The 22,711-nt window shown below is 34.0% G+C and overlaps 1 protein-coding gene across 1 annotated transcript in view; it reads left to right on the top strand.

Annotated features, from left to right (window-relative positions):
• Window positions 1-22,711, top strand: part of NUP205 (nucleoporin 205) — an 81,380-nt gene that overhangs the window by 33,705 nt on the left and 24,964 nt on the right. Inside the window, exons 18-33 of the mRNA XM_051963347.1 lie at window positions 184-373; window positions 865-985; window positions 2,355-2,436; window positions 2,700-2,864; window positions 5,810-5,934; window positions 6,768-6,882; window positions 9,960-10,109; window positions 11,048-11,119; window positions 12,285-12,442; window positions 13,106-13,186; window positions 14,330-14,521; window positions 14,828-15,110; window positions 15,215-15,313; window positions 20,341-20,489; window positions 21,249-21,440; window positions 22,429-22,550. Coding sequence (XP_051819307.1) covers window positions 184-373; window positions 865-985; window positions 2,355-2,436; window positions 2,700-2,864; window positions 5,810-5,934; window positions 6,768-6,882; window positions 9,960-10,109; window positions 11,048-11,119; window positions 12,285-12,442; window positions 13,106-13,186; window positions 14,330-14,521; window positions 14,828-15,110; window positions 15,215-15,313; window positions 20,341-20,489; window positions 21,249-21,440; window positions 22,429-22,550 — 2,296 coding nt within the window. The remainder of the gene's footprint in view (window positions 1-183; window positions 374-864; window positions 986-2,354; window positions 2,437-2,699; window positions 2,865-5,809; window positions 5,935-6,767; window positions 6,883-9,959; window positions 10,110-11,047; window positions 11,120-12,284; window positions 12,443-13,105; window positions 13,187-14,329; window positions 14,522-14,827; window positions 15,111-15,214; window positions 15,314-20,340; window positions 20,490-21,248; window positions 21,441-22,428; window positions 22,551-22,711) is intronic.

The following is a 22,711-nucleotide window of genomic DNA, read 5'->3' as shown; positions in this document are numbered from 1 at the left end:
TGTTTGTGATTTGTCATTGTGGAAGAGCTTTAGTGGTGAAAACTTTCTTGTCCTGGTCTTTAGGAGCTATAACTACTTGTGGGGTGAGGCGAGAATATCTTCAGAAGTTGCCAGGTCATGTCATATTTTAGTAGTTATGCTCTAAATTTTAGAAAGTCTTCATTTCATTTTGTCTATTAATAGGGAAGAAACATTTGGAGAGAGCAGTACAGCACTGCCTTGCTCTTCTCAATTTAACTCTGCAGAAGGAGAATCTCTTTATGGATCTTCTAAGAGAAAGTCAACTGGCTCTAATAGTCACTCCATTGGAACAGCTATTACAAGGCATCAATCCCCGAACTAAGAAGGCAGACAATGTGGTTAACATTGCCAGGTAAGTGGCCACTGGAGACAGGAAAAAAAAAAAAAAAGACACAAAATGATTTACATTTTGATTTCTAAATTTGACAGAAAATTGACAAATATATATATATATATATAATTTTTTTTTTTACTGTTGCTTTTTTAAACATGATGATTGTTATTTCTGGTATATTACTATTCTACTGTTTCTGATATGCTCATGGCTTATGTGTTTTTCAGGGTTTGTTGCCTTGAAAAAATTAAATTAAATTAACCATAGTGTTGTGTTTAAAATGGTGGTCTTTACTTTTCCATATCAGCAGAGTTGTAGATTGTAAGTGTACTTTCACGTTTTCAGTATTAGATTTAAAAAAAAAAAAAAAGTTTCTCACATTTTCTAATTTATGTATTTGATTATAATTTTCACCCATTAGTTTTGAGCTTTTGTTTTTTTGTTCTGAATTCATTCTTAGGAGGCCAAAATTTTCACTGTAATGTACTTCTAACATTAATGTTTTAAAGGTATCTGTATCATGGCAATAGTAATCCTGAGTTGGCTTTCGAAAGTGCCAAGATCCTCTGCTGTATCTCTTGCAATTCTAACATTCAGATAAAATTAGTAGGAGATTTCACACATGATCAGGTAAACTGTATGGTTTTTGTGTCTCTGTGTGTGTGTGTGTGTGTGTATGTGTGTGTGTGTGTGTGAGATATATGTACCCATGCTCACTCCCACACCATGTTGGGTGAATATATTGTCAAAATGTCTTAGAAGAATTTATTTTGGTTGATAACTTTTCATTATCTTACAGGGGAAAAAATGTCTGTATATGGTGGTTCTTTATACTTAATAAGGATACTACAAAAAATTATTGTATAGGCTAGTATGACAGATTGTACACTGAGCACAGTTAAAGACATGTCATATGACTTTGTAGCTCCAGATGCTATGTATGTTGCCTGTTAAGTTTTTGAATGCTTCTTTGTCTTATCATCATGCTGCCTTAGTTATAATTGAGTCTCTGATTACTGCTCATTGGCTTGTCTTGTCTTTTTTTTTTTTTTTTTTTTTTTTTGTGGATTCCCAGCAGTTCCCATTGATGCCATATTATTTGAGATTATGCTTTATCATCTCTTTTACCTTCTTCTCATTTTTCCTTTGTATACTTTTCAAATTTCTGACAATTGTTACACTTCTGCTTGCCAAATGCCAGCTGTTAAAAGGAGCGTCTTGCCATTGAGGCTGTTATTTAGAAGATTAGAAATTCTTCTAAATGATAAGCAGAGTATTTAAACCATAGGTTCCACATGTATAAAATTGATGATCATATCTGTATAAGTGATTTTATTTAGTTTCAAAAATGTGACTTCAGTTTTCAAAGGAAATGTATTTTGGACATTGCTATTAAGTTTTGAAGTGAGTCTTTTTTGTTTATTTTTTTGGAAGGCTATCTTATGTGTTTCTTTAGAGGACTAACGATTTCATAAAATCTCTCAAAATGAGAAATTGAGAAATCAGTTGATCAATGAACATTTATTAAATGCCTACATATGTCAGACATTGTGCTAAGTATACTTACTGAGGATACAGAAAGAGTTAAAAGCCCCCCAAGGAGCTTACAATTTTTTATATATATATATATAAAGCAAGCTATATTCGGGATAAATAGGAAATAATTAAATGAGGAAAAGTACTAGTATTAGTACTATTTAAATATTAAATATCAAATATTTAAAAAAAAACCTCCTGTAGGAGGTTTGATTTTAATTGGAGGCCACAGAGGTTAGTGTCAGAGTGGAGGGAAAGAGGGATAGTCAGAGAGAATCCCCAGAATTGAGAGATGGAGGCCAGTGTCACTGGATTGAGATGTGAGAAGACTGGACTGGTAGGAGGGGGGTAGGTTAAGAAACATTTAAGCCAAATTTACTTAATTTGTTGAAAAAGCATCATTTAGTACTTATCTTCTATCTTCCCTAATATGTGATTCCATTTTCTTTTTTGATGATTTTAGAGTGTAAGCCAGAAGCTGATGGCTGGATTTGTGGAATGTTTGGATAGTGAAGATGCAGAGGAATTCATTAGTCCAGAAGAGGGTATGCTTAATTTTGGGTTATATTAACATGTTGTTTGTTTATATTAATTTAGTTAAGTGAATAAAGGAAAATGGATGAAACAAAAACAATTCATTAGTGGAGTCAGAGAAAATGGGGAAGTTTTGAGAGACTTTTAGGGGGAAAAAAAGTAATAGTGCAAAGTAAAGGAAGATTGAGTAGATTTTAACTTTTAGAATAAAAATTATGCTAATATATATTAGAATGTCATTTTACTCACTTTTCTTTTTTATTTCTTAATGAAGAATTAGAACCTGATAAAAAATTAGCACGAATCCGCCATGAAACAAGAATCCACATCTTGAATCTTCTTATCACTTCTCTGGAGCGCAATCCCCCCAACCTTGCCTTGTATCTTCTGGGCTTTGAATTGAAGAAACCTGTTAGTACCACGAACCTCCAGGATCCAGGTATGAGGAGTCATTTATTTTCTTTTCAAATTTATTTATTTATTTTTTATTACAGCTTTTTATGTACAAAGCATATGCATGAATCTGGAATTATGCCCAAAAAGTTATCAAACTGTGCATACCCTTTGTTCTAGCAGTATTAATACTGGACTTATATCCCAAAGAGATCTTAAAGAAGGGAAAGGGACATGTATGTGCCAAAATATTTGTGGCAGCCCTATTTGTAGTGGCTAGAAACTGGAAAATGAATGGATGCCCATCAATTGGAGAATGGTTGAGTAAATTGTGGTATATGAATGTTATGGAATATTATTGTTCTGTAAGAAATGACCAGCAGGATGAATACAGAGAGGCTTGGAGAGACTTACATGAACCTGATGCTAAATGAAATGAGCAGAACCAAGAGATCATTATATACCTCAACAACGATACTGTTTGAGGATGTATTCTGATGGAAGTGGATTTCTTTGACAAAGAGATCTAACTCAATTCTAACTGATCAATGATGGACAGAAGCAGCTATATCCAAAGAAAGAACACTGGGAAATGAATGTAAACTGTTTGCATTTTTGTTTTTCTTCCCAGGTTACTTCTACCTTCTGAATCCAATTCTCCCTGTGCAACAAGAGAACTGTTCGGTTCTGCACACATATATTGTATCTAGAATATACTGTGACATATTTAACATGTATAGGACTGCTTGCCATCTCGAGGAGGGGGGTGGAGGGAGGAAAGGGAAAAATCAGAACAGAAGTGAGTGCAAGGGATAATGTAAAAAATTACCCTGGCATGGGTTCTGTCAATAAAAAGTTATTTCTTAAAAAAAAAAAAAAAAAAAAAAAAAAGCATATGCATGGTAATTTTTCAACATTGACCCTTGCAAAAACTTTTCCCCTTTTTCTCTTCACCCCCTCCCTTAGGTGGCAGGTAGTTCCATTCATGTCAAATATATTAAAGTATATGTTAAATACAATATATGTATACATATTTATACAGTTCTCTTGTTGCATAAGAAAAATTGGATTTAGAAAGAGGGTAAAAAATAACCTAAAAAGAAAAAAAATAAAAATGCAAGCAAACAATAACAGAAAGCGTGGAAATGTTGTGGTCCATATGCAATTTCCAGTGTTCTTTCTCTCGGTGTAGCTGGTTCCATTCATTACAAATCAATTGGAACTAATTTGTATCCTCTCATTGTTGAAGAGAGTCGTGTCCATCAGAATTGATCATCATATAGTATTGTTGTTGAAGTGTATAATTATTTCCTGGTTCTGCTCATTTCACTCAGCATCAGTTCATGTATGTCTCTCCAAGCCTCTCTGTATTCATCCTGCTGGTCATTTCTTATAGAACAATAACATTCCATAACATTCATATACCACAATTTATTCAGCCATTTTCCAATTGATGGGAATCCCTTCAATTTCCAGTTTCTAGCCACTATGAAAAGGGCTATAGCTTTTTATTTTCAAAATACATGTAAAGATAGTTTTCAGCCTTCTCCCTTGCAAAACCTTATGTTCCAAATTTATGTTCCTTATGTTCCTTTCCCTTAAACCCTCTTTCACTAAACAGCAAGTAATCTAATAAAGATTAAACATGTACATTTCTACTAAACATATTTCCATATTTATCATGCTGCATAAGAAAAGTCAGATCAAAAAGGTTAAAAAAAAAAAAAAGGCAAGTAAACAACAACAAAAAAGGTGAAGTACTATCTTGTGATCCACATACAGAGTCCCCATAGTCCTCTTTCTGGATACAGATGGCTCTCTCCATCACAAGTCTATTGGAGCTGGCCTAGATCATCTCACTGTTGAAAAGATCCGAGTCCATCTCAGTTGATCATTGTATTGTAATCTTGTTGTTACCATGTATAATGATCTCCTGGTTCTGCTCATTTCACTCAGCATCAATTCATGAAAGTCTCTCCAGGTCTTTCTGAAGTCATCCTGCTGCTCTTTTCTTACAGAATAATAATGTTTTATAACATTCATATATCACATTCTCCAATTGATGGGTATCCACTCAGTTTCCAGTTTCTTGCCACTATAAAAAGGGCTGCCATAAACATTTTTGCACATATGGGATTCTTTATGATCCTTTGATCCATCAGTGTTTCTACTGGGCTTATATCCCAAAGGGGATGCACAATCTGATTGCTCTTTGGGCATACTTCCAGACTGTTTTCCAGAATGGTTGGCTCAGTGCACAACTCCACCAACAATGTATTATTGTCCCTGTCTTCCCACATCTTCTTCAACATTTATCATTATCTTTTCCTGGGAGACTTAACTTAGTATGGCCTAATTATATTTAATGGTAAATGTTTCTAGAAAGTCTATCTGGGATATCTATTTGGGATGATTGGTTGAAGAGTTAAATCTTTGTTGTCTACTAATAACTAATAATAATAAATCAAGCCAGTTGATAGAGATTGGCTAAACTTTTTCTTCAGTTTAACATTTAATCTATATGTACAATAATTATTTAGCATGTAAAATTTTTTAAAATTATTGGCTTTATTTTGGGGATGGGGGAGGGCAGAATTAGGTCTTCTTATTTTGGTCAGGCATAGGCACAGTAACCACTCAGTTTTACTCTTCACTTGCATAAAAACTTTACCCTGCTGTGTTTTTGACCTGGGTTGGGTTGCCTCTTAGGCAGCCTGGTGGCCTCCCACCTGTTCACGAGGACTTCCTATGTTAATCCAGCTACTCTGGTAAATTAGCTCAGAACTCCTGAGCTCAAGCGATTTCTTAGCATCAGCCTCCTCAGGAGACAGGAATTCTATTTGGTTTCATCTGAATATTACTGGCTTTTAAAAGAAATATTATTGAAGAAATTTGGTTCTGTTGACTTTTGCAAAGAATAACTTTTATAATGTTAATCGAAGTTCAGTAAAAGTGCTAAGAGGAATCTTTTTGCTTTTGACTTGTTTTCAGGAGTGTTAGGTTGCCCTCGGACTTGTCTTCATGCCATATTAAATATCTTGGAGAAAGGAACAGAAGGGAGAACAGGCCCAATGGCAGTAAGGGAATCACCTCAACTTGCAGAACTGTGCTACCAGGTATAGAGAATATAACTGCTAGAATATAGCTTAACTCTAACTCCTGAGGCAGTTAGGGTTAAGTGACGTGCCCAGGGTCACACAGCTAGGACATTTTAAGTGTCTGAGGCCAGATTTGAATTCAGGTTCCCCTGACTTCAGGACTGGTGCTCTATCCACTGTGCCACCTAGCTGCCCTGAATACCTCTCATTTTAAAAATCAGGAACCACAATTGATCTTGTGACTATAGCAAGATCTTAAGGAGGTTGTGTGACTAAATTAGAGTGAGCAGTTTTTCAATCTCTTGTTAGTTTTACCAGTTAGTCATTGAAAGTTCAAATCTTAGAAGAAAATAACCAGAAAACAACAAGAGGTGACATGGGTTCTTTCGTTGTGCTCTTATTTTTCTTAATAATGTTTGAAGTAAGATGGTCTGTAAGCCGTTTTTGTTTCACTGAGAATTTTCATGAAATTTTATTTGGTTATAGTATTAGGATTTGATTTATTTATGTGTTGCTTATCCTTCTATGGCTCAATGTCTTCATCCCAAAATTGGAAATATTTCAGAAAGTCATATTCATGCAGAGCATAGCAGAATCCTACTCTCTTCCCACATAGGTATAAATGAATGATTTAAATAATTAAGGGGTTAATCATAAATGCTAAAGGTGCCTTGTTTAGTCATGGAAGTATGGTTGTCCATCCTATGTTTATGTTTATAATAAAATGACAGTGAAATTCATTTAACCTTCATGGAGGTAAGATTACAAAATTCTTTATCTTTGTAGTTTTGTAGCTGATTTAATTCTACTGACTGACTTAAACATCTGTTTATTTTATTTTAATTACATAGGTTATTTATCAGCTGTGTGCATGCTCAGATACATCTGGTCCAACTATGAGGTATTTGAGAACCAGCCAAGATTTTTTATTTTCTCAGTTGCAGCATTTGCCTTTTTCTAACAGAGGTATGACTTTTTTTCCTTCAGTCAGTAAGCATTTTTAAGCATTTACAGTGTGCCCAAGTACTATGCCAGATAATAAAGATAAAAAGGAAACAATGAAATCATCCCTGAGCTCAAGGAGTTGATATTCTTTCAGGGAGACCATGTATATATAGAGCATGTATAGGAAATACAAGGTAGTTAGAGAATCCACCAATTTGATTTTAACTATTTCACTATCTTTTGGGGGGTACATTTAGATTTTCTAGATTTGGCACGATGTGTTACTTTTGTTTCTTGGAGTCAATAAGATTGCTATTTGTAGCTTGTAGTTTTAAAAACCTGGTCTTTTGAGGGTACAGCTTGATTCTAGGACTACCTATTGAATTTATGAAATCATATTTAAGTGATCATAAAAATAGAAGAAAGAACTGAGAATATTTCATGGGGAAATTGTGAAAAAACAATTGTCTTTGACCTGGTTCCAGTGAAATCACTTCAGATAATTAAACTTTTTGTGCAAAAACTAGTTCAGGATGATACCCTTCATTTGTGGACTTGGTGTTTGGACATGGGACTAGTACAGCTGATAAGAGGCTTAACTAAATCATTGCAGGTTTTTCCTTTCCATACATGCATGAACTCCATAAAGTGACCCTGACAAATGACACTTTGTCATAATGTTAATGCATTATAATGATGTTCTCATCAAGTCTTTCCATTAATCTCTGAAAACTTGCCTCCCTGAGCCTTTGCCCATTTTTCCTCTAGCTCTCATATCATGGACATATGTTGAAAACTTCATTAATTAGTTATCCCTATTCATCACCAGTGACAGCAAATGTTAGAAAGAAACAAACTATTTGTCCCTTGTCCCTGCTTTATTGTTTTGAAAAACAGGGCCCACATCTTTTAATCCAGCCTTAATTGATCATCCTTCTACTTATGTCAGTAAGGTTTAACTCTTTTTCATTTCCTTGTAATTAGGGGAAGATTGGATGGATTATGACCTTTTCTAGCTGTGGACATTTTTTTTTTAAAAGATCTTTAAACTTTTATCCTAAAACGCTTAATACTACCTGCTTAATGTAATTCCCTCTCATCTTTATAAAGTTAGATGTTAAACTTTTATAATAGAAATTTGATCTCCAAAGAGCATTTGTAATTTTGAATTGTGAATTACTTGTCCCTGGCAACATCCTTTCACCCACAGTTGCCTAATTTAGCTCATCTGCTCATATTGTTTTTTTTTTTTTTTCTTCTCTCTTTAAGGATTGTTCTGATATGTGAACCAATTAAGGATACTGGATATAATTTAGGGATAGATTTTTAAGGGAGCTATATCCAAATCCATGTATATGATCAATGGCATTCTATTTAATATGTTTTTAAAATTTGGAATCCTATCTTATTCAAGTAGTGTATATTTAATAGTTAGCTTTACAAATCTCAGCAATTGTTTCTTTATTACTTTGCCATTTTAAGTTAAGGATCATAGGTAAACAGAACAGAAACAGGCATTCTTATAGCTGGCAGAGGAGACTTTCCGGATGCTCCCATTTATGAGTGCTTTCTATCTTCTCAAAAAAGCAGTTTTCTTCTTCAGTAGAATATAAGCTCCTTGAGAATTATGACGCTATTCTTTTTGTGCTGCCAGCTAGGTGCCACCTAGTGTTGTGGCCTGTATAGAGACAGTGAATACTGGTAGAATTGAGCTGTGAAGCATGTATTAAGATAGAAATCACAACAGAACGAATGGTTTTTTTGCTGTTATTGGATGATAATACAAAATGTGTCTTGTGTCCTTTAAATGGTTTTTTGTCAAAGTCTCATCAAATCCATTATAATTTATAATTTTTATAATTCAGTTATCTAGAAGTGTCATCTGAAATTTCTTTAAAGTGTAATTTATGGTTCTAGATTTCATTTTCATTAAAAATTTCCTAGATTATGTGGAATACAATGTTCTTGCTGCAGATATAAAGAAAAAACAAAAAACAGGACATTGTGATGGGAAATGCTGCATATAGATTAATATAAATTATACATGTTCAGCCAGTGTACATCAAACTGAGGAGTTTAATTTTTCCTGTATCTTCATTCACTTTTTTTTATTTCACTTTTTCTTAACTGTTAAACATATGAGTTTTTTCAAGATGTTTATGATAGTTTTTTTAAATTTTTTTAATTATTTATTTTTCCCCAGTTACATTCAAAACAAATTTTTTTACATTTGCTTTTAAGATTTTTGAGTTCTAGTTCTCTCTTATCTCCACCCACAATTAAGAAACCACATGAGAAGTTATGCAAAACATTTCCATAAAAGTTAGCTTATAAAAGAAAACATAGATCTCCTGTCCTAATGAAAATAAAAACTCTCAAGAAAAATTAAGTTAAAAAGAGAGAGAGAGAGAAAGAGAGAATGCTTCAATCTGTATTCATACACAATCGATTCTTTCTTTGGTTTTGGATGGGATTTTTCATCATAAATTCTTCAGAATAATCATGGAAGTTGCAGAGCAGCTCGATATGTGTTGGAAGTCCTTATGTCAATAAAATCATAGATCAAGAAAAAATAAAAATAAGCACAACAATAATTTATATTTATATATCTTCAGCTTTGCAAGGCACTTTTGCTTTAGCAAGGCATAGATGGAAGGCTGGATTTGGAGTCAAACTTAGACTAATGCTAGTAGTATTGCCCTGGGCAGATTAATTTCAGACAAACCTCTCTTGAGTTCTATTGCTTCAGCTAGAAGATGGTCATGATAATAGTGCCTATCTCACAGTGTTGTGAAGATTTAAAGCACTTTGCAAATCTCAAAGTGACCTCAATGTGAGTTGTTATTAAATCCTCACAATAACCCTGTGAGGTAGGTATTGTAAATATTATCCAGTTTTAAAGATGAGGACATAGGCCTAGAAGTCACATACAAGTACTGTCTGAAGTATACTGACCCAAATTTCAGGGCTTTTTCTGCTTCCCTATGTTGATTTACTAAACTGTTATCATTATGCTAAGAAAACAGTTCCCCATTTATATTGCATTGTTTTTTCCTTTGTGTGTTCCCTTTTACCCACTCATATTTTTTGATTTATAGAATGTGAAATATCCATGCTGAACCAAATGTCATGGCTTATGAAGACTGCCTCAATAGAGCTAAGAGTAACTTCTCTTAATCGCCAGCGCTCTCACACTCAAAGACTTCTGCACCTATTGCTAGATGATATGCCAGTCAAACCTTACTCAGGTGAATTATGAATATGGCAGTTTGTTTTATTGTATTATTCTAAGTGTATATTTTAGGATATACTATTTCTATTCACATAAAGACATGTTAACATGTCTTTTCTGGACTTTTTTTTCATTTTGTAATGTCTTTTAAATATTAACTGGTTGTAATGTGCTTTGTGTATATATTATTTATATGTTATGAGGTCTCTACTGAAGACTTAATTTATGAACCATTGTGGCACACTTTGCATTTGTGATACTTGTATTGACATTACATTTAAAATCATAACTAGGCATAATAGCCACTTCTTGGGCTAGATTTAGTCTTATCCCTTCCACATCGTGATTTTGGTTTCCATTTATCATGAATTGGCATAAAAAAATTAAATGGGAAATTTTGGGGAATTTTATGGAACTGCAGGTGCAAAGGCCAGCAGATGACGTAGAACCTGTGACCAAATACTTAACCTAAATTTAACAATACTGTAAATATCCCATAAAAGAATAAAAGATTCACACTTTAATTCTAGTATGGAGGACCAAAAATATTTATGCAAATTTTTCAGTTGATGGGGGCACCCTAACCTACCTTGATGTAGAAGGGATTACTGTACATTTATAGTAATGGGGAAGAGTACTGGCTAGAGACAGAGTGAGATGTTGGCAGTGATGGTTTTTAGTCACGAAAACAAATTGTCTTTGTGTTCTTGCTGCCTTCTAAAGGGCTAGCACCATATGTTACTGAAATTTTTATATGCATATATGTATTTAGATCTGTTTATCAGTTTAGTTATTAACCCTAGGTTAATAGTAATTTTAAAAAACCAACTCTTAATTTAAATTAAGTTTAATTAATTAAAATAAGACTATTTTGATGATTAATCTAATTAGCATTATTACTGAAGTAAGTGAATTAAAAAAAATTTTTTTATTCCTTTTCTAATTCTATCACAGATGGTGAAGGAGGAATAGAAGATGAAAATAGATCTGTCAGTGGATTCCTTCACTTTGATACTGCCACAAAAGGTAAAGCCCTTTGGAATTTTTAAAGATAGTTTATTTTTAAATCATGATCTAAAGTTATATCAATAAACTAATAGAAGAGTTTTTCTTAGTAGGCATAGATAAGTTATACAAAGGGCTATTTGTAATCTAAATTTATTAGTAATTTGGAACTTTCAGCTAGAAGGAAATAGAGATGGTAAAAGTATGTTGAAAATATGAAAGGTTGAAATACCAATTTAAGACCCTATGGATAGCATAACACAGTCTTCAGCCTTTGATATTTCTAATTAACCTTAGCACCACCACTGCATGGAGTGCTTAAGAATCCAGCCATTGTCTCTAAACTAAAAAAAAAAAATCTTTTGCTGGACCCAGGATATTATAGGTTTGCTGTTACATTGGTGTCAGTACACCTTTTGGGCTTCCTTTTGGGCAGTTGATGTATGGTTGAAACTGGCATTGACAGCAAGAAAGCAGAAAGTCCAGATGTATTGATTCTAACAGAAATGATAAGAAAGCCTGCCTTTTTCAGGGTCTAGTGAGTTGTAATTGAATATAGAAGATAAGAAGAAAGACTTAGAAACCATGTTATAGGTAGGCATTGGAAAAAAGTGAAAAATATTATAGTGGACATTATACAGTTAATGAGATTTATGCATACATGCAAATAGATATGACATAATAGCAATTAATTAGCAAAGGTTAAGAATGCTGGAAGTGGCCTGTGACCTTGAATTCATATTCAGTTTCATTGGTAATACATGTGATGATATGGGAAAGTGGGGACTAGCTTTTGTGGGATTCTTACCTATTCCAGGTAAGGTAGAAATTACTATTAGGCCTCACAGCTGTATTAAATCAAAAAATTATGAAGGTGGGGAGATGGCTACTGTCAGAATACTTAGGGGTTTACCCTAGGAGGAGAGAACTCTCACAGGACTAACATTGTACCTACCTGTTCATACTGGGAAGAGTGATTAAAGGTCTGCCCCTTACCTTCAAAACACTGGCAGCTGCCTCTTTAGACACATGCATGCTGACTTTTTGGTAAATTGTTTAGATATGTTTTATGGTTAGAGAGATTCTTGTTGCTTTAGCTCTTATTAAAAATAACCTTTTTAAATAAAGATTTTATATAATTGGATTTTTTCTTGAACAACATTGGCTTTTTATTTATATTTCCTAGTACGTCGAAAAATACTAAGTATTTTAGATTCAATTGACTTCAGTCAGGAGATTCCTGAGCCTTTGCAGTTGGATTTCTTTGATCGTGCTCAGATTGAGCAAGTCATTGCTAATTGTGAACACAAGAATTTGAGGGGACAAACAGTTTGCAATGTCAAGGTAAATAGTAGTTTGACTTAGTTATAAATGGTTGAACACATGGCTTTTTTCAGTGATTATACTGATCATGCAGAAGTTTTTCTGACCCCATTTCCCATGTGCAAAATGTCTATGTACAATATAGAAGTCAATTTGTATGCTTTCTCTTCCCTTGAATATCTTCCCGTTTCTAGTTTCTTCATAGCAGTTGATTCACCCAACTAGATAGAATTGTGAAGTGTTTTGATGCATTTTATCATCTGTAGACAGAGATAATGGATGTTACTATTTTTTGCTGTAAATATTAAGAATATCCACAGAACTTTGTCACCAACAACATGCTACAGAAAAAGCTTGGAAAACCACTCTTTTCACTTTAATTTCTCTCAATATTTACTGTCTTGAAATTGTACATGTGCTAATGCTTTGTCAGCTCCGTGTTTTGTGTGTGTGCGTGTGTGTATATATGTAGTTGAGCTTTTCACTGCCTTCCATTATAGTTGAAAGTGAACTATTTGAAAGTAGGAATTGTCTTATTTTCATCTTCCAGCACACTCTAATTGCCTCATTCAAACAGTGATTGTTGAAGTATTAGAGCAGCTCCTGGTCATTGGCTTTTAAATTCTAGTTTTTCTTTGTGTCAAAACAATAACTTTGTTTCTCCCTTCTTCTCTAAATCTCTAGCTTCTTCACAGGGTTCTTGTGGCAGAAGTAAATGCGCTTCAAGGTATGGCAGCTATAGGTCAGAGACCTTTACTTATGGAGGTAAGATCTGTTAAACTTATGTTTTAAGTTACTTGTTCCCAAATAATAAACAACCTGGATGAGGAGAAGAAAAAACAAATTAAAGAGGGCATTTAAATGGGAATTTAATTTTCATTAGTTTTTCACATGATAAAACTTAGTGAGGTATTCACCTTTATAGTGTTTGTCAAGTAATAAAAATATTCTGTTGAATGGTATGAAGTAGACAGATATTACTTAAAAGTAAGTTAAAAGTAAGACATAGTCAGGCTTAATGGGAGATAGAGAACTGAAATTTTATTTCTGATGAATTTTGTTGGTATGGTTGATGATACTGTTAGGCTGTTGTTGGTTAGTTAAGTAAAGGTCCTATTTTCATAGCCCAGAGAGTGTAATTACTGAGTCACACGTGGAAATATTATTCAGAAGAGGACCTGTTTCTTTCTAGTTAATTAACCACTTAAGTAACTAAAAAGTTAAATGTCAAAAGCATTTCTGGAGTTTTTAACTTTTGAACTAGTTAGCTGAATTTTATAACCATGTCTGATCCAGGAGAGTAAATCATATGTGTCTGGTTTCTGACAGGACATAGATCAAGGGTTGACCTTTCTGAAGTGGCAGGCTTCATTCATTCATTCCTTAATAAAAAGGGTGAGGGAGCAGACGGTGATGGTGGTGGTGGAGGTGGCGTGACCTCTTCACTGTCAGTCACAGGCAAATGGGTTCCTGGTGGTAGCAGCACAGGTGGAGAGGCCGGTCAAAGGGAAGGATTTATCCCAGAAAAATTCTAGTTACCTGGGAGGAAGGGAAGGGTGGAGCTAAGTTCCTTTTTAGGCACTTGCTTGTCAATTCCATTCTCCATTACCCTGCCTCTCCCGTAGGAAGCCGTCTTATATGCTGTTTTTGGTAGCCTTGGAAACAAATATCCAAAAATTACCTTCAGTATTAATCTCCATAAACACATTTCCTTTTTCAAAAAGTCATCAGAGCTAGGCAAATGAGGGCAGAAGGGAGAAAGGAATCAGATGAGTTAACAATAGCCTTACTTTCTTCTTTTATAGCTAGCTTACTCTATCTTGACACGCCAATGGATTCTAAGGCCCGCAGGTTTGACCGTGTTTGCTTGTATACTAATCTATGACTTTTCACTATCTGGATCTTTAGGAAATCAGCACTATTCTACAATATGTTGTGGGCAGAAACAAATTGTTACAATGCCTTCATGCAAAACGACATGCACTTGAGTCATGGAGGCAGCTGGTAGAAATTATTCTGACTGCTTGTCCTCAGGACCTCATACAGGCAGAAGATAGGCAACTGATTATTCGTGACCTCTTACAGGATGTACATGATAAGGTATTTACCTTAATGTTTTTTTTTTTCAGGTATGAATAAAGTGTGATAATAAATAGATCCTCTTAACTTTTTATTATGGTATAGAGCACATTATTAAAGGACTTTTCCTTGTGTTCAAATAGAACAGACTGCTGGTCTACACTCTAGACTATTTTTTCCTTTAAACTTTGATAGTTTTATTTTTTTTTTTTTGCTTTTGCAATAGTTAAAAAGATCATAGGACCAACTGCCAGTACATAAAGATACTCTGATGGCAGCTGAAACTCTAAGCCTAATCTTTTGTTTTTTCTTGTTTTCTTCTTTAAGATATTGGATGATGATGCAGCCCAAGAATTAATGCCAGTTGTGGCAGGGGCCGTGTTTACCCTGACAGCTCATTTGAGCCAGTCTGTGCGGACAGAACAGAAGCAGCCACAGCCACCGCCCCTCGCTGCTGCTGGGCCTGGGGAATCCCAGTTTGTTTTGATGCTTGATAGTTCTTTCACCTCGCCACCTATGACAGAGTGCGTGAATGTGGGGTTTGCTTCTATTGGAGATTCCTCACTTCACATCATATTGAAGAAACTCCTAGACTTCATTTTGAAAACAGGTGCTTCTTATATACTTTTATATATAATTTTTGTATGTCAAATTGTAATCACTATTGGGCATCTCTGATATACTTAAGAGACTTAAACTGTTTTCTCTCACTAGGTGGTGGGTTCCAGCGAGTGAGGACACACTTGTATGGCTCTTTGCTTTATTATTTACAGATGGCCCAGAGACCAGATGAACCAGACACTTTAGAAGCAGGTTGGATTCCTAGTTTTGTTTTGCTTTTTAAGAATAATAATTTCTTAACTTTATCCTTATGTATATTCATGAAACATTTAATGCAAATTTCAGGTGATGTCATTATAATTTTTAGAAAGGCAGTATAATAAATTGGAAAAGATACACACTCTCATCTTGAGGCCAGAAGACTTGTAGCCTAATGTTTAATGTCACTTGTGCTCTGTGTGACTTTTAAGCAAGGTACTTAATCTCTCTGACCCTCTCTTTCTTCATCTATTGGGCTAGATAGTCCTCCCTAGCCTTGAGTTGTAAGAATCCTAACAGGATAACTCTGTTTTCCAAAAATAAATTAATTTGGATGGTTTATAGTGTCATCATAATGGGTAGTAATCACCATGATATATTAAGTTGATCAGAAATAGTCTCTTGTTTTTGGATGCTTTTCTTTGTTCTTTTCTTAAAAATCTATTTTTTTCTAATGTTTAGAGGAGACAGGGTTTTTTTTGGTGCTCAAAATGATTTCATTTATTTCTTTTTTTATATATTGTTTGCATTTATTTTATTTATTTTTCTTTATAGCTTTTTATTTACAAAACATATGCATGGGTAATTTTTCATCATTGACCCTTGCAAAACCTTCTATTCCAACTTTTTCCCTCCTTCCCCCCACTCACTCCCCTAAATGGCAGGTAGTCCAATATGTGTTAAATTTGTTCAAGTATATGTTAAATACAATATATGTATACGTATTTATGCAGTTGTCTTGCTGCACAAGAACAAGCAGATTTAGAAAGAATGTAAAAATAACCTAAGAAGGAAAATGAAAAGGCAAGCAGACAATAACAGATAGAATGGAAATGCTATGTTGTGGTACATATTCATTTCCATAGTTCTTTCTTTCACTGGATGTAGCTGGTTCTCTACATTACTTAACAATTGGGAATTATTTGGCTCATTCATTGTTGAGGATAGACACTTCCATCAGATTTGATCATCTATTGTTGTTGCTGTATATAATGATCTCTTGGTTCTGCTCAATTTCACTTTGCATCATGTAAGTCTTCCATGTAAGTCTCTCCAGTCCTCTCTGTATTCATCCTGCTGGTCATTTCTTACCAAACAATAATATTCCATAACATTCCTATACCACAATTTACCTAACCATACCCCAATTGATGGGCATCATTCATTTTCCAGTTTCTGGACACTATAAACAGGGTTGCCACAAACATTTTGGCACATACAGATCCCTTTCCTTTCTTTAAGATCTCTTTGGGATATAAGCCCAGTAGTAACACTGCTGAATCAAAGGGTATACACAGTTTGATAACTTTTTGAGCATAGTTCCAAACTGCTTTCTAGAATGGTTGAGTCCATTCACAGTTCTACCAACAATGTATCAGTGTCCCAGTTTTCCCAAATCCCCTCCAACATTTGGAGGAGAGAGGTTTTTTAAAACCTACTTTTATACAGCATATAAGTTATCTTGTGGTTACTAAATATGCCAGGCAACTTGTACTTTTAAAGTAAATAGATTTGTGGGAAAAGCAATTTACAAATGAATTCATTATTCTCTTGATTTTATGATACTTTAAAAGATATGTGATTTATTCATGTTTTATTCTTTTCATCAATTCCATGAGTTGCCATGGTCCAAAATTCCATTTCTAGATGACTCATCTTTGGGTTAGTCTCTCTGTTTAGCCCATGCTAATCAGACACCTAATGCATTTCTGGGACTTTATTCAGAACATTTTGAGCTTGGTGTTAAGGCCTAAGATTCAGGTAGTGAAAGCAAGGTAGTAAGCCTTTATTTAGTGTCTGTGGTATGCTGTGTGCTATGTCAAGTGAGAGTGATCCAAAATAGTCCCTTCTGTCAAAAGTGTCCTGATTATAGGGATGGAAGAGATTTCATAGTCCATATAAGAAATTATTTTACAGATGAGGAAACAGGTCAGAGAAGTCTCACAGATACAGGTGGTAGAGATGGGTTGGAACCAGTCTTCTGCCTCTCAATCCACTGTTCTTTTCATTGTACTGTGCATACTTTAAAGGGACTCTTAAGGTAGTTAAAAAGGGCAGAGATATTGCATACAAAGATAAGACCCTAACCCTTGACATTTCATGGAGGTTGGGGCACAAGACACTTCCTCCCCCACCATTTGAAAAAACAGGAATAACTTGGGACCCCAATCCAAACCTTTGTTTTGAAAAATTCCTCTTTTAGAGTAGGCAGCCCCCAAGAGGTTTATCTCAGACTAGCATGATCAGGATTCCCTGTGAGCTTAGTGTCTTAGACTAGTCTTTGAAGAATAATCTGTTGCTAGACCTGTAATTTTCCAGCTAAGGTAGGACTTAGCAGACATTTTATCTGCCTTGGAGGCTCTTTGGGCAAATCTGTGCTAAATCAGGCATTGGAAAAGTACCTTTCTCCCAGAAGAAATATTATTCTTACTGCCCCACATTTCCCTTTCTGTCACTGCTTAACAGAATGAAAGTAAAGTTCTTTAAGGAGAAAAGGATTATCAGTCATCCATAATGGGAGATTGCTTTTTCTTCACCTTCTGGATTGAGTTGAAAGTTGAGTTGAAGTATAGTCGCTAATTTACCACTTGGTATCACCCACCAGTTTGCTATTTCAAATAAATTTTTAAAATGTCATTAAGTTGTAACAACTGTGGAAGAACTATAAAATAATTTTTTAAATGTTGTATTTTTAGGGTAATTCTATCCCTTTTCAGGATGTTTTTCATTTTCCTTCACTTAATTAAAGGCTTAATTAAAACCAGTGCTTTTAGGTTAGCATCCCATCTTCTCCCCTAGATAGCAAGTAATCTAATATATGAAAACATGTAATTCTTCTATATGTATTTCCACATTTATTATGCTGCTCAAGAAAACTCAGATCAAAAAAGGAAAAAAGCAAGCAAGTAAACAACAACAAAAAAAAGTGAAAATGCAATGTTGTGATCCACATTCAGGCCTCATAATTATTTCTATGGTTACAGATGGCTCTCTCCATCACAAGTCTATTGGAATTGGCCTAAATCACCTCATTGTTGAAAAGAGCCACTTCCATCAGAGTTGATCATTGATCAACTTTTGCATATTTTGCATAATATTTCTGGTGTTTCATTGTTTAATTCTATTAAAATTGTAGTTTGCCAGAATGAAACTAAGCTGTTTTTTAGAGGAAATTAAGCAGCTAAGTGGTATAGTGGATAGAATGCCAAGCCTGAAGTCAGGGAGGCTCATTTTCTCAGGCCACAGACTTACCAGCTGTGTGAACTTGGACAAGTCACTTAACCCTCTTTGCTTCAGCTTCTCCTTATCTGTTAAAATGAGCTAGAGGAGGGGCAAACCACTCCAGTATCTTTTCCCAGAAAACCCCCAAAAGGATGACTGAAATGAATTAATAATAATAACAGCAACCACAAGGTAGTAGTGATATGCAAAATAGATTGAAGGATAAAGAAAGATTTATATAAAGGAAAACAATTTGAAGCTGTTATCTGATTTCCATGAATTTGCCCTTTTTTCCCCCTTAATTTTCCTTTATAGTTTGAATTTAATGAGTACTAAAAATCATTTCCATATCTAATGTAGGAACAAAAAAAATATCATTTGGGATTTGAATCTCTATTATGAACAGATTGCCTTTAAAAAGTGTAGTAAATTTAGCATTTTTAAATTTTAAAACTACTTTTAAAATCTTACTGTTTTACAAGAATGAGAAAGGCATGATTCATTGTACAAAAACTTTCAGACATAGTAGTGATTTGGAATCAAAGAATCTGGTTTTAAAACATGATTCTTCTGCTTACTAACTTTGTGATATTGCTTAAGTTACTTACCTTTCTTTGTTTGTTGTAAAATGAGATAACAGATAAAGCTGTAAAATCTTTGCTTCTACAGTAAGCTTTGTTACCTCTTTGTCCCCTTGTATAGCTCTCAATGGAAATCTCTGGTGAAAAAAGTTTCTTAATTTAGAATGTTCATCTTTTATGCTTGGTCAGATATGGTTGTTTTTAGATAACCCTAGATGATGATCATATTGTAAATTGTATATAGGTAGTTCCCAGTTTGCTGTAAAATTGTATTCCAAGAGTTTGTTTTCAGTTTGATTTTGACAAACATTTGCATCTGAAAGATAGTTCTAATAGTTGTTAATCTTTATATATGTTGTACTGGTTATTTGGGTTTGTCCGATTTAGTGCAGAAAGACACTCATTCACTCAGCCACTCCATTTTGTAGAAAGAGAATTGAGACTTAGATAAATTCAGTTATTCTCCAGGATCACATATATCAGTTCAGCCAGGATGCTAATATACCCAGGGCATTGTCTATCACACATCACTATGTATAGTATTATTTCAGTAGTAAGATTAATTCAGCAACACTTCCATTGTTTAAAGTGGAGCCTTCTTTATTGTGTATCACTTGAAAAGAGTACAGTAGTTAATGCTGTTGTAAAAGATGTTACAAACACAAGTCACCATCATATTTTCCAAATTAGATCACAAAGGCTGGTTTCTTCGAAGAGAAGCTTGGTTCTGGATTCTAACTTCCCTGCTGCCTCTTTATATGGGTTTTCATTGGAAATTCCTAGGTTATGATGCTATCTTTGAACTTTAATGAATTTAAAAATCTTTTAAATAGAAATGGGAAAATCATTGATTACAGGTGTTTTTTAAAAAATTGCATATGTTGTTCCAGATAATTCTAGAGGGACAAAAGAGAGTTGAATATATATGACTGGAGGCAAGAGAGAGGGTAGTCAGCAACATAATCATTTATTTCTAGTTATACCAGATTCTTCTAACACATTTTAGTTCCCTTAAAATTAATATTCTCTGTTGATTTTATTATAATCAGGAGAAACTGGTGGGTTATATAGTATTCTTGGAATTAGTTGTTCTAGATTCATTATTAGGCCTTTAAAATAATGAAAATATATTTTATATTGCTATATGGAAAATTTATTCATTAAATAGTTTTTTTCCTTTTGGCAAAAATTTAACTTTCTGTTTCCTTGCTGTTTTAGCCAAGAAGACTATGTGGGAACGACTAACGGCACCTGAAGATGCTTTCAGTAAATTGCAGCGAGAAAACATAGCTATCATTGAGAGTTATGGAGCAGCCCTTATGGAAGTAGTCTGTCGAGATGCCTGTGATGGTCATGAGATTGGAAGAGTAAATTAAGCCCTATTTTTTTTATCTTAAATAAGAAATTCAGTTGCTTAATTATAAATCAAGTTTATTTTCTGGATTATCATGAAGTATAATGAATATATGCCATGATTAAGAAGTTATAACCTAGCTAATAAAAAATTACTATATGTACACATGTGTGTGTGTGTGTGTGTGTGTGTGTGTGTGTACATATATATATATATATACACACATTTATATACATATATGTGTGTGTACGTATTTATTTATAGTCAGTTTTCAGTCTAGTAATATTTAACACTAAAAATATATTGGACAGTCTTTGATAAAAAGGTATTTTTGTCCAAGAGGTAATATTATGAATAGCAGTTTTCATTATACTATAGAAGCACAAAGATGGTGCTTTAATATAGTTTTCTGGTTTCAGGATACCTAATGAATTAGTAGAATTTATTTGTATATTCTGTAGCTGTTTTTCCCTGGAAGTACAGTTTTTTTTAAAAATTATTTTAAAACAACAGGTCATACATATTCTACTGAGATTTGTTTAATACTACCATTTTGAACATACATATGTAAATTATCTATAAAGTTATTCATTTTCACACAGCAAATTGTGCTTCTCAAATTTAAAACTTAGAAAGATCCTGAATAATATAAGAAAATATTTACTAGCTTTTATATTTCTTTTAAAAAATGGGAATAAATTTTATTTAGATTTCTTACTATTACAAACTCTGTAAATCATCTTTATGGGTTTTTGATTTATTCTTTCTTCAGATGTTGGCCCTGGCATTGCTTGATCGAATTGTGTCTGTAGATAAACAACAGCAGTGGCTCTTGTATCTCTCTAACAGTGGTTACTTGAAGGTGCTTGTGGACAGTTTGGTAGAAGATGACCTTACTCTTCAGAGCTTGCTTAGTCCCCAACCTCCTCTTTTGAAAGCTCTCTATACTTATGAATCCAAAATGGTAAGTAAGCTCTGTGATAGTAGGAATGTAGGAATGAATTACTGATTGACTGAATTACAGCTTCATGTGTAGGGTTTAAAAATTGAACAAAGATACTGTATGTCTTAAATGTTATTTCCCATCATGTGAGTTACAGCTATTACCATATCTATATTGAAGTATACCAATAAATAACAAAATATGGAAATATATTGTTATAGTATACTTATATGTACAATATATACAAATATATTGACTATAGTTATCCATAGTTGGTAAGGACTTTAGTGATTATTTTAGCCAATTCATCCTTTTGCAGGTAAGGAAACAGACTCAGATAATTTGAATTGCTCAGGGTCACATCTATTAAAGAATTAAAATTCAAATACAGAGTTTCCAGCTTCAAATCCAGTGTTTTAAAATGTGTTTAATATGGTTGTAAAGTGGATGGTTTTTTCTTTTTTTTTCTTTTCTTTTTGCTGAGGCAATTGGAATTAAGTGTACTTGCCCAGGGTCACATAGCCAGGAAGTGTTAAATATCTGAGTTCAGATTTGAACTCAGGTCCTCCTGACTTCAGAATGGTTGCTCTGTCCACTGCGCCACCTACCTGCCCATGGACATTTTCTTGGTATTAAAGGGTAGGGTTGGCATGTTCCCGTTAGAACTAACTGGCTAATGCCACTGCTATGGAATTTTGGAAACTTTTCTTATTATTGCTTTGATTCTACTAGTTTGGTTCAAATCCCAAATCATATGTATTCACTTAGCTATATTCTGATCAAACAAAAAAAAGGTTTATAAAATAGAGTAGCTGCATTAGCAGCCTAGATCTAGGCATTCATGGAAAAACACTTGCTTCCTCTTAGCCAGTTTATAATTTTTTAATTTTTGAGAGAATCTGATTTTATGTGAGAGAGTAACCTTTTGGGGTATGGTCATCACTTTTGTATTTATTTCCCCAGTGTCTAGCAAATACCAGGTGCTTAATACATTTTTCTACCTTGTTAGGCATTCTTGACAAGAGTGGCTAAAATACAACAAGGAGCATTAGAGCTGCTGAAGTCTGGTGTGATTGTGAGACTGGCACAGTGTCAAGTCTATGACATGCGTCCAGAAATAGACCATCAGGGGTAAGTATCAGTGTAGTGGGAGCCAGAGGGAGTACTCTCAGTTTGGGGATATTGTGTCTTTTTAGGGTAAAAGTCAGTGTACCAGTGAAAATGAAATTTTCCTGGCTTATTGCTGGTAAGATTCTGCTTCAGCTGTTGTATTATACAGAGCATTCTACACT

The sequence above is a fragment of the Antechinus flavipes genome, chromosome 5, assembly GCF_016432865.1.
Source record: "Antechinus flavipes isolate AdamAnt ecotype Samford, QLD, Australia chromosome 5, AdamAnt_v2, whole genome shotgun sequence".
Classification (NCBI taxonomy): Eukaryota; Metazoa; Chordata; class Mammalia; order Dasyuromorphia; family Dasyuridae; genus Antechinus; species Antechinus flavipes.
The sequence above is the reverse complement of the archived record's forward strand: the minus strand, read 5'-3'. Positions and strand labels throughout refer to the sequence as shown.